The 12,446-nt window shown below is 39.5% G+C and overlaps 1 protein-coding gene across 2 annotated transcripts in view; it reads left to right on the top strand.

Moving 5' to 3' along the window:
- Positions 1-12,172, top strand: part of EIPR1 (EARP complex and GARP complex interacting protein 1) — a 60,363-nt gene extending 48,191 nt beyond the window's left edge. For both annotated transcript variants that reach the window (XM_026665296.2, XM_087946060.1), the window contains 3 exons: positions 582-749; positions 4,413-4,580; positions 11,900-12,172. In XM_026665296.2, the coding sequence (XP_026521081.2) occupies positions 582-749; positions 4,413-4,580; positions 11,900-12,074 (511 nt within the window). In that variant the 3' untranslated portion in view covers positions 12,075-12,172. The remainder of the gene's footprint in view (positions 1-581; positions 750-4,412; positions 4,581-11,899) is intronic.
- The last annotated feature ends 274 nt before the right edge of the window (positions 12,173-12,446 follow it).

The raw sequence follows: 12,446 nt of genomic DNA, 5'->3' as shown, positions 1-12,446 counted from the left end.
AGCTTCTGTAACCGGCATCCAACCTGCTGCAAATCTACTGTGATGCACATCTGAATTTCATCATTGGCACTGTGAGATGCACATATGGCAATCTCAGTCTATTCATTAGTTCTTTGTCCCCCATTTTCCCACATGGAAGAGGGACTTTGGCATGGATACAAGTTCTCAGGGATGCTGCCAGTATGGTAAAGACAAGAAACTAATGAATAGCTATTTCCCCCTACCTACTGCCCTATAGCAATACAGAAGAAGAGTGATGGATACGGTAGCGTGTATCTAGGTGTCAGAAGCTCTGAGTTCATATAATGGGAGGTCCCATATTGTTTGCTCATAGTAAAGGGTCTTTTTCCAGACTTTCAGTTCAGACGATAGTTTTAAAGGAGTGAAACAGTGATGCTAAGTTCTTGCCACCAGAACAGATGCAACAAATCATTCCTTAATGATCATTTCTTAAATGGACATAGATAAATTTGCAGTGCAAACATGCCCCCACCCCCTTTTTTTTCATTAGCAGCCTACCTAGCATTCACTATAGATGTTTTTATTCTTGATGAATCTTTTTTTGTTTGTTTCTCGTACAGCCAAATATATTGTATAGAAAATGCTCATGGACAGCTGGTGCGGGACCTAGATTTTAATCCCAACAAACAGTACTATCTAGCTAGTTGTGGAGATGACTGCAAGGTGAAATTCTGGGACACCAGAAACATCAACGAGGCAGTGAAGACACTAGAAGACCATTCCCACTGGTAAAGTTGAATTTATTTGGCAGTTTTCTAAAATTCCATTTTTATTGTCCGGTACTCCAAAACTTTCAGGAAGGTTCATCTTGGATTACAGATCTTCATCTTTTTCTCAGCACAGAAAATATTTTATATAGCTTTTATACTTTAAAAATTTCCAAGAACCTGTTTGGTATAATGATTAAGGCATCAGGCTAGAAACCAATGAAACTGAGTTTTAGTTCTGCCTTAAGCCCAAAGCCAGTTGGGTATCTTTTGGCCAGTCACTATCTCAGCCCTAGGATGGAGTCAATGGCAAATCACTTCTGGAAAACCTTGCCAAAAAAACTTAATTAGGTAGTCTCTAAGAATAAGACTATTAAAAGGAAGAAAAAGAAACACTTTGAAAGCTAACAAATGCTTATTAGGAAGATATTGCCCATACTGAAAAGTACTTTTAAGTAGAGCTTAGTTATTTCTTTTTGTGGAAGATTAACCTAGAAAAACTTTTGTACAAGAGATATAATGTTCATGTTTCACAATTCTTTTTCAGAACAATATATGTTGGAAAACAATCCTGAACTTTGAAGTCACTTAGTACAAGATGCAGCTTCTTAACATCTTTTCTTATTGATAGATTATTAATTTATTACAGGTGCCAAGCATCTGAAGACATTGACATGATATGAAAACTTAAAAACACAATTAATAATGCTAATTCACTATTAATGGACTCTTTTACTGTTCCCTCTAAGGTTCTGGGGATAATTTGGATTGAATTAATAAAATATTTACAATATATTACTTATATTTTTGCTTTACTACAGGGAAAATGTTACATATTCCTTATATATTCATGCAAACATTGGAAATGCAATGTTTTAATGATTTTTAGTTTAACAATATTAACGTTTCTGCCTTAAAGGAAATTACATGTACAGGTACTAAACCATGTGCAGGCTTAAGTCTAGGCCAAGCCTGTCACACTGGCGGCCCACGGATCAGATGCGTCATGCACAGGCCACACCTACTCTGGCAAGGCAAAAAACATTGTGATACGTCACAATACATCACGTGACATGATCGAGTTTGATATCCGTGGTCTAGGCAGTTCCACACCAGGTCCGCATAATAATTCAAATGGAAAGAAACTAGACCACTGCTCCAGTTGAGAGCTTAGTCAATTTGTTTCTACCTCAGTTGTATTTAAAAACACAATAAAACAAGTCATTTGCTTACTTGGTTGTGTTTTTTCCTGTCACTGAGATTGGCAGGTTTGAATATGCTCATTAGATTGTCTTAAAATCGTTTTTGAGGGTTTGGGAAGCTCAGGTAATGGTCAGAGGTCCCCACCCTCAAAAATTTAGAACTTACCCTGACAGCAAACCTTGTCAATTATATATAATAGAATTTTAGAAACCCAAATGGAAAGTAGTTTGTATCAGGATCCTAGGGCTTATTCATGTTCTCAGGAAAGGTAAATTTGATAGTCTTGTGACATGCTATCTATCCAAAAGCAAAGGAGTGTCTTCTTCTTCAGCCTGGTAGCATGTATTAAGTTGAATCCAACGTAGTTCTTTCATGAATAAACATCCCACCGTCCAGTGTAGTGTAATGGTTAAGGTATTTGAATAAGACCGTCAATTTCTGGGGGGATGTGGAGATGAGGCAGCCAGAGTTTACATGAGCTTTTGAGTCTTAAACTATATTTACATTCTTTTGGAACATAAGCTCTAAAGCTGATTGCTTATTAAACTTTATCTTGGGTTGCTCAGAGTAAAAGTAATGAAAAGCCTTGTAAATTAGCTGAAAATCCCTGGAAATAAACTTAGTGATGGTACCTCATTAGCTTCTCTAATGGTACACGTGTGATATTCCACTTTCAGGTATTCTGGATCTAACCCATTATACACTGCTCAAAAAAATAAAGGGAACACAAAAATAAGACATCCTAGATCTGAATGAATGAAATATTCTTATTAAATACTTTGTTCATTACATAGTTGAATGTGCTGACAACAAAATCACACAAAAATTATCAATGGAAATCTAATTTAGCAACCCATGGAGGTCTGGATTTAGAGTTACACTCAAAATTAAAGTGGAAAAAAACACTACAGGCTGATCCAACTTTGATGTAATGTCCTTAAAACAAGTCAAAATGAGGCTCAGTAGTGTGTGTGGCCTCCACGTGCCCGTATGACCTCCTTACAACACCTGGGCATGCTCCTGATGAGGTGGCGGATGATCTCCTGAGGGATCTCCTCCCACACCTGGACTAAAGCATCCCCCAACTCCTGGACAGTCTGTGGTGCAATGTGGCATTGGTGGATGGAGTGAGACATGATGTCCCAGATGTGCTCAATTGGATTCAGGTCTGTGGAACGGGCGGGCCAGTCCATAGCATCAATGCTTTCGTCTTGCAGGAACTGCTGACACACTCCAGACATGAGGTCTAGCATTGTCTTGCATTAGGAGGAACCCAGGGCCAACTGCACCAGCATACGGTCTCACAAGGGGTCTGAGGATATCATCTCGGTACCTAATGGCAGTCAGGCTACCTTTGTTGAGCACATGGAGGGCTGTGCGGCCCCCCTAAAGAAATGCCACCCCACACCATTACTGACCCACTGCCAAACTGGTCATGCTGGAGGATGTTGCAGACAGCAGAACGTTCTCCACGGTGTCTCCAGACCCTGTCACGTCTGTCACATGTGCTCAGTGTGAACCTGCTTTCATTTGTGAAGAGCACAGGGTGCCAGTGGCGAATTTGCCAATCTTGGTGTTCTCTGGCAAATGCCAAACGTCCTTCACAGTGTTGGGCTGTAAGCACAACCCCCACCTGTGGATGTCGGGCCCTCATACCGCCCTCATGGAGTCTATTTCTGACCGTTTGAGCAGCCACATGCACATTTGTGGCCTGCTGGAGGTCATTTTGCAGGGCTCTGGCAGTGTTCCTCCTGTCCCTCCTTGCACAAAGGCAGAGGTAGCGGTCCTGATGCTGGGTTGTTGCCCTCCTACGGCTTCCTCCACGTCTCCTGATGTACTGGCCTGTCTCCTGGTAGCGCCTCCATGCTCTGGACACTATGCTGACAGACACAGCAAACCTTCTTGCCACAGCTCGCATTGATGTGCCATCCTGGATGAGCTGCACTACCTGAGCCACTTGTGTGGATTGTAGACTCCGTCTCATGCTACCACTAGAGTGAAAGCACCACCAGCATTCAAAAGTGACCAAACCATCAGCCAGAAAGCATAGGAACTGAGAAGTGGTCTGTGGTCACCACCTGCAGAACCACTCCTTTATTGGGGATGTCTTGCTAACTGCCTATGCTTTCCACCTGTTGTCTATTCCATTTGTATGACAGCACGTGAAATTGATTGTCAATCAGTGTTGCTACCTAAGTGGACAGTTTGATTTCACAGAAGTGTGATTGACTTGGAGTTACATTGTGTTGTTTAAGTGTTCCCTTTATTTTTTTGAGCAGTTTATATGCTCTCTAGATTTGATCAGCCCAGTCAGCTTGCTTCTTGGCAAATAATTGTTTTATTGCAGTCATTGATCGTTGTTCACAATATGAGCTTTGAAAGCTTGAGATGTCTTCAACATATTTAGTTGCAACATGCAATAGGAAGTATTAAAGGGACCGTTGTTCATCATCATTGTCATAGTCATTTATTTTTTTTTAGGGTTTGGAATGTGCGTTATAATCATTCCCATGATCAGTTAGTACTTACTGGCAGCAGTGACAGCAGAGTCATTCTTTCCAATATGGTATCAATTTCTTCTGAGCCTTTCGGACACTTGGTAGACGATGATGAATTTAGTGATCAAGAAGACCGTCAACAAGATGACAAGTAAGAAACTACCTGCTTTTAATACACTCGCTAAAGATGTCTATAAGTTCTACTTACATCTTGGTCAATGGGAATCTTCTCTACTAATTTTAGGGTATTTATGTATGCACCTTATTGGTAAGTAGATCAATGTATTTGAAATAATTACGTTTTGTAAGGCAGTGGAACTGGCACTTCTCCTATTTTTAATAACTGGTCTTTATATCACACATGTTGAGGCTACAAGATCACATGGACTTGGATCCAAAACTCATGGAAAGTTTTTTTTTTAAAGCCTTCTATAAGTTCATATATAATACAGGTGGAGGAAATTTTTGATTCCCCCCCGGAATGATTTCCTGGTGCTTGCCTCCTTATTGATTTCCGTAGCTACTTTATAACGTTGAACCACATAGTTTAAATTTGTTCAGCTTTAAGTTTAAGAATTGCTTGAAAAATTGTCATTTACTTATCATTCCTAGAGTCCGCTACCTGTATCAAATTTCTAATGTCCTCTTGCATTTTTAAATAACTGGGATCTACTACAACAGGGTCCCCAATCCCCGGGCTGCGGTCCATTACTAGGGCGTGGCCTATTTAGAATCGGACTGTGAGAGGCAGCCCACCATGCATACGTAAAGCTCCATTCGCACGAATGGCGGGTCAGCGCATACATGTGTGTGCAGCTCCATTATGCAAGCGACAGGCCAGCATGCACACAGCTCTACGTGCACAAGTGGCAGGCCAATGCACACATGCATGAGCAGGTGAGGAAAGCTGTCCGTGCGCGCATGCCAGCCTGTCGCTCACACGGCCTGCTTCCCCTCTCCCCTTCTTGCAGCTGGGCTGCCAGGCCGCAAAGTTTGGGGACCTCTGTACTACAATATCCATGTCCTATATTGAATTCTGCACTATATCACTTCTTGTACATTTCCTCATAGACTTTATCCTCACTAGACCCAGAAAAATAATAAGACAACACATTCAGTCATATGTCCTGAAAGATGTGGTAGGCTAGAACCCCGAAAACTCCAGTCTGCAGTTACCTATTGCAAAATTCCACTTGTATTGTCTAAATATAACTTTTGAGAAATGATGAGACAAATAATACGAACTATAAAAGGAATCTCTTTTTGTATGCATTCACACCATATCCTTCAGGACTCTTGTCAATCATATTTTGCCAGTGGGAGAATTGGATGTGAGCCCCCAAATAACATATCTGCATCTGTGTGTATCAGGTACCGAGAGTGCAATTCATTTCATCTTAAATTTCTCTAAATGTCATATAGCAGAGGAAAAATAGTGACCACAATAATATTATATGACTAGATCTGGGTGTCATTTCCCAAACATTGAATCTTTCAAGGTGCAGAAAAGATTTTGATAGTGAAAGTTGAGGAGACGTCCCCAATGTATTTTTAGGGCCAACCACTCAGAAGACCCAGCCACGTATGTAATCATCATCCTCTAAATCAGGGGTTCCCAACCTGGGGGTGCGAGATGATATTCCAGGGGGTGCGAGAATAGTCCAGGTAAATAATAGGATATTGGCTATATGTTGGCATTTTTATTTATTATGCAATGGATTAACTTTGTTTTCATTTTAGAGTTAAGTATCGTTATTTAGTGGCCGTCACATACATAGCTGAAAAGATTCAATCCTACCATATATTTAATGTGTTCAGTAGTTTCTAAATTTCAGGGGGTGCAAGGTTCGAGTGAAATTTCTTTAGCGGTGCGGGGCGAAAAAAAAGGTTGGGAACCACTGCTCTAAAGTCAGAAGATGAGTACCCAGACTCTGTCTTGCCCATCCTCACAGAAAGAATGAGAAATCAAAGGTCTATCAAGAAGTAACTTCTAACCACTTTTTCCTATGGGTTGAGGAGTGACAGAAACTTACCTCCCTACAGATCAGGGCAGGAGTGGGATTCAACCGGTGTAATAACTGGTTCGGTGAGCGCGTGCTTTGCGTGTGCAGCATTTGAAAATCCTCTTCTGGCAAAGCACTTGGGCCACCACAGGCACGCCAACACCAATGACGTCGAGCTGGCCACGCCCACTCCGGCCCTCAGAGGTCAAACCCTAATGCGCCCCTCAATGAAATTTAGTTTGACACCCCTGCTATAGATCATAGTCAACCTCTGTAAGTCTAACTTCCTATTTAAACAAAAACTTTACAGTTGTCCTTATAGAACGAGCTTGAATAAGCAGAACTCACTGAGTAATCCAGGGCTGCATAAGGATTCTAAATTTGAAGAGTGGGTAATAGAAGCAACCAGGATGAAACATTATAACATTATAAAGAGAGCCAGTTTGGCCTAGTGGTTAAGGCACCAGACTAGAAATAAGTAGATGGTAAGTTCTAATCCTACCTTAAACATGAAAGCCAGCTAGGTGACCTTGGACCAGTCACTCTCTCTCAGCCTAACAGGGTGGTGATTGTGGGGGGAAATAGGACAAGGAAGGAGTATTAGGTATGTTCATCCTTTTGAGTTATTTATAAAGATTGGATAAAAAAATTAAAATTAAAATAAAGAACTAAAGAGATTGATAGATACATGGTTAAACATTAATACATAGCAAATTAAGATCAAAATGAATTCCAGACAATGGTCTTTTATAGTTTTTTTTTCTTTTGTTAATAGAGGATTACAAGATAGGTCACTTGTAAACATCTCATGAGCATTTAATTGCTAAAAGTCCCAAGTAAACCATGAAAAGCTAAAAATGAACTCTAGAACCTGGAGGACTGACCAAGAAAATGGCAAGTGTGGTGCATTCTAAATAAGTATTGGAAGTTGAAAGGGGGAAAAACTGCATATACAATGACTAAATACATATATGGTTCCAAGGCATGATATAGCATACTTGATTTTGGTTCAGCGTGCCAAACTTAGCCATTCTGGTTTAAAAATTATGGTTATGGGTTGTGTGAACGAGAGCTAATGAAAAATGCTGCATATACTGTGTGGATCCAGCCACTCATTGGATCCAAATTGGTATGACCAGGAGGACCTAAGAATGCAGTGGAACTGAAACAAAAACTATTGTATAATTCACTTTCTTTACAGTGTCATTTCCAAAAATACCATACAGTATCCCAGGTGTGATCACACTGAAATTCCCAATTTTAGTTTCACTGCTGTTCCATAATTGGATCAACGTTTTCCTGGAGCTGTTTTTAAAAAAATTTAAACATGAATTAAGGCAAATCACAAATAGATGACTGCACCCTTATTATCCTTTCTCTAGCATTTGTCTCCGGAGAAAAGATTAGTTTCATTAATCCGCTTGATCCCACTAACTTTCTATTGTGCCCACTAAATCTAAGCCTTTTAATATTACTTGGATTTGTTTATCTGGAAATTTGAGATAGAAAAGATGGTGTTTCTCTGTGCACTTATTGCCATGTCCTTGTCCTAATTTCTGAATCTGCACAGCAGCCTTATTTGCTGCCTGCTTAACTGCTAATTTGTTGCACAAGCAGTTGATTAAGGGATGAGAGCACTCTCCATATGAGAATGATGAGGCAGGATTTAAGTGATGATAGGAGATGCAAACTTTTAGTCACAATATGGAGAAAGAGGATAGAAAAGTCCCCCGTCCCCCCTTATGATAATATATCTTGCGGTCACTCTCCGAAAATTAATCTGGCTACTAATGTGTATTAGGTATGATAGCAGTAACAATAGCACTTAAACTTTTTATTTATTTTATTTATTTAGAAAATTTATATTGCTACCTATTCACATATGGCGACTCAAGGTGGCTTACAGATTCAACATATTGCCCCCAACAATCTGGGTCCTTATTTACCAACCTCAGAAGGATGGAAGGCTGAGTCAACTTTGAGCCAGTCAGGATCAAACTACCTGGCTGTGGGCAGAATAACCTGTAATACTGCAATCTAACCACTGTGCTACTCATGACTTATATCTCTCCTTCCTTCCCAGCCCCCAGTTCTGAAACACTAGTTTATGAATAACCTTCTAGGATCTCAAGATAGGTCACTTGGGGTTCTATTATATCTGTTGGTGGTTCCTTGTCTGAAACAGGAATGCTTAAATAGGAGGGCTGTGCAGAAATTTGATATGAAGGTTCAGTTTGAAGGCGGTTCAATTGAATCTCTTAATTGAATGGTGTCTCCCAATAACAATTTGGATTGAACTGGATGCCCTATAGCCTATTTTCTTGGTCTGCTCCAACAAGACTATTGAAGTCTTCTTGGAAGACACATGTAAAATATGCCTTATCGATTATGGTTCTCTAAGTGAGATGGATGGTAGAATTAAAATGCTCAATAAAGATAGGGAGGATTGATCCACTTGGCATCTGCCATCTAAATATTGTTTAATTGGTTCAGAGTATTATTAAGTACCACCATAGGTAGCAGCTTCTCATGAAAGTACATTAAGCCTGTAATGCTTTTTTCTACTGCTTGAGTGAATTGTTATGACTTCTTAGTGAGAGTCCATTCTTTTTTCAATGCAGAAAAGGCTAAAACACGATAATGAGCTTGCTTTAAGAAAAGTTTGTCTGTTCACATTTCTTTTTCTTTTGCAATCTTTTGTTTGGAAAGATTCCATTGTTTGCTGCCAAAATGCTGATGTTGGCCACTTTTTGCCTGAAGCTACAGAGATAGGGCATCTGCAGGGTGCGTTTCACAGTTCTGTTTGTCCCTCGGGCTGGCATCTGACTATCGCTTTTGTACACTGTGAACTATTTGACTGGAAAAGTCTATTTTCTCTTTAACTTTAAGGAGAAGAATTTGAGGGTTAGTTTGGTGATTTCTGGTGATAATAAAAGTCAGGTTTGGGGGGAAAAGTGTCTTGTCTATGACTTCTAATTGGAGGTGCTGTGGTAAACCCTAAACTCCATTACTATATGCAAACAACCTGAGGATTTTCAATTTTCAAGAGTGCATGGTGCTTCACATTCATCTTTAAGCTGTGTGTCAAACTCAACATTTTTTGGCTGATGTTTTAAGTTAAAGATAGGGAATGCTGCATATTGTTCAAATAAAAGATGTAAATAAATAGCACTTAGATTTATACACTGCTTCACGGTGCTTCACAGCCCTCTCTAAACCATTTAAAGTCAGCATATTGCCCCCAACAATCCAGGCCTTCATTTTACCCACTTCGGAAGGATGGAAGGCTCAATCCACCTCAGGCCAGTCAGAATTGAATTCCTGGCAGTGGGCAGAATTAGCCTGCAATACTGCATTCTAACCACTGTGCCACCATGGCTCTTTATAAATAAATATAAAGCAGTTGATTGTCATAGGCCTTAAATTTCATAGTTTTGATCATTCAATATTCCACCCATTTGGGGATGGGAAATTACTTGCAAGATAACAATTTCCAGCCTCCCTACAATATTAATAAAAATTCTCAAGCAAGGCAACATATTAAATTATGAATAAAAGTAGTGCCCATTACATTGGGGAGATTGCTTGTGTGTGTATGTAGGAAGACACTTTTTTGGCCTCAAGAAACTTATGTGTACCCTGTAAATTACCCTTATCTCCTTTCCTTGACAGTTAAACATTTAATTGCACACCTAAGCAGATAAAGTGAAATAGTAACCCCACTGAATAATGCATGTTACTGATAAAGGGGGTTTTGAGGTGAGATGAATGAAAGCCACCAGAAGTAACAATTTGAATACTACTGGCAAGCATAATAATAATAATAGTATTAGCAGTAATTAGAGTTAACTTCAGAAAATCACAAAGACAGCTCTGTCACTAAGATTTTGAAACTTGCTAAGCATTTTGCAGAAAAATACTTCCTAAAATACAGCTTTGCACTATCCATGCTTTTTAGAAGCAAATGGCTTCCTCTATGTTGCCAGTTTACTTTAATCCCCAAAGGGTAATTCAGCAGAAGACAAAATAACTTAAGGCAATTAAAAGTACCAAAAGGAAGAAAAAGTGGCATCTCTTATCAGCTTTAGCATGTGCCTCTCCCATGACTAATCTTAGGTGGAACATTAGAACACCTCTCCCTCCATGCAAACCTTGGCACGGAGAAAAAGTAATTAATAAACAGTCCATGCTTGTTTATTAAACCCTCATTAACTTAACCTAATTAAATAAAGCATAATAGTGTCCTCTGACAATGACATGTGTTACACCAAACATCTTTTTTCCCCCAGAGCAGTGGGGACATCGCCGGTTTTCCTACAAGCCACATTTTTCAATTTTAAAAAGAAATTTTAAAAAGAAAAAAGGAGTAATGGGAAAATAGATTTTGTTTGCTTTGGGATCCAATTCAAGGTTTTGGTCATTACCTTTAAAATACTGTATGGCAGGGGTCTCCAAACATGGCAACTTTAAGACTTGTGGACTTCAACTCGCAGTTGCCAAGTTTGAGGACTCCTGCTTTAAGGCATGGGTCAGGGTATCTGAGGAGCCATTTCACCTCAGTGGGACTAGTCTTCCCCAAAGCTCCTGCTATGGAACCTGTCTGTTAAGAAATATCGGCCAGTGGGGTCAAGAGAAGAGTCTTTTCTGCTCTTCTCCAATCCTTTGGAACATTCTATCACTGGAGGTGAGATTGGCTCCTATTCTTTTGGCCTTCCAGAAGGACATTTTGGTTATCTTGGGACCCCAAAGGGGGTACTCACTCCTGGAGGTGGCTGACAGGGTAAGAAAACCTCACCCCCGTGCTGTTGGTCTCTTGGTTTTTAAATTTTGTACTTGTTTTTCTATTTATCTTTTTGTGGTTTGCAAGCTGCCCAGAATCACATTATTGGGGAGATGGGCAGCATATAAATTTAATAAGTAAGTAAAATACATACAGTTTTCAGGAACACACACACACACCATCTTGACTCTTTTCTCATATTTACATTCATGTCCCCCTTTTTATCTGCAACCTGGCTGATATGTTTTGAAAATTTTACTGATAATGTTCAGCGCTAAGCATCTGAAACTACCATGTGCTCAAGGAATGCAGTTATGGACTTCAGTTTGCAATATGCTCTTGGACAACCATTTTAATGCATAATTTCCTCTGACTTAACAGGCTGGATTGGAGAAAGCTTGCAAATGGATCTTTCCCCCCCCACCCCAAATCTTCACTAACACAGCTTTTGCTGTTAAACTTAATTAAGGGATCTCGGGGTGGCAGGGACAACGGGTCCATTTTAAAATCTTTCATTTGCTTGTTTGTATCTCATTTTCTTGGATAATTCTTCCTCTCCAGTGTCCATCACATTTTAACAGCACATTTGAGAAGGAACATGACATATTCCAGCACCTGATAAATCAGAATTGCTTCAATCATTTGCTTTTCTCTTCCCTGCCCTTTTTTTTCTCTTTCGAATTTTAGGATTAAAGAGCCACTTCAGGATAGCATAATAGCTACCTACGAAGAACATGAAGACAGCGTCTATGCTGTGGAATGGTCCTCAGCCGACCCATGGCTATTTGCCTCATTAAGCTATGATGGACGGCTTGTTATTAACAGAGTCCCCAGAGCTCTTAAATACCACATACTGTTATAAATCTGTCCTCATTATTATTATTTTTTTGAGCTTCGTTATCTCAATGTTGGCTGATAATTGGAAATACTTTGTTCCTCAAATAAATGTCATAGATAGAACACCGGGCCTTTTCTTTTCTGGTGTAAATATTTGGAAATTAAAGATCTAATATAAAAATTGCACACACATAGAAACAGAGACCCCTTTGTTAAACAGCAAGGGTGTCACACAGATTACCCCCACAAATATGTGAAGGTATTATTATTATTATTATTATTATTATTATTATTATTATTATTATTATTATTATTATTATTATTATTATTATTATTATCCAATTGTGTATAATGTGTATTATGCTGTAGGGATGAGTTCAGTTTCAGTGTGAAGCCT

Source organism: Notechis scutatus, chromosome 1, assembly GCF_049901735.1.
Source record: "Notechis scutatus isolate UNSWTSFEM ecotype Mainland chromosome 1, rNotScu1.2, whole genome shotgun sequence".
NCBI lineage: Eukaryota > Metazoa > Chordata > Lepidosauria > Squamata > Elapidae > Notechis > Notechis scutatus.
The sequence above is the reverse complement of the archived record's forward strand: the minus strand, read 5'-3'. Positions and strand labels throughout refer to the sequence as shown.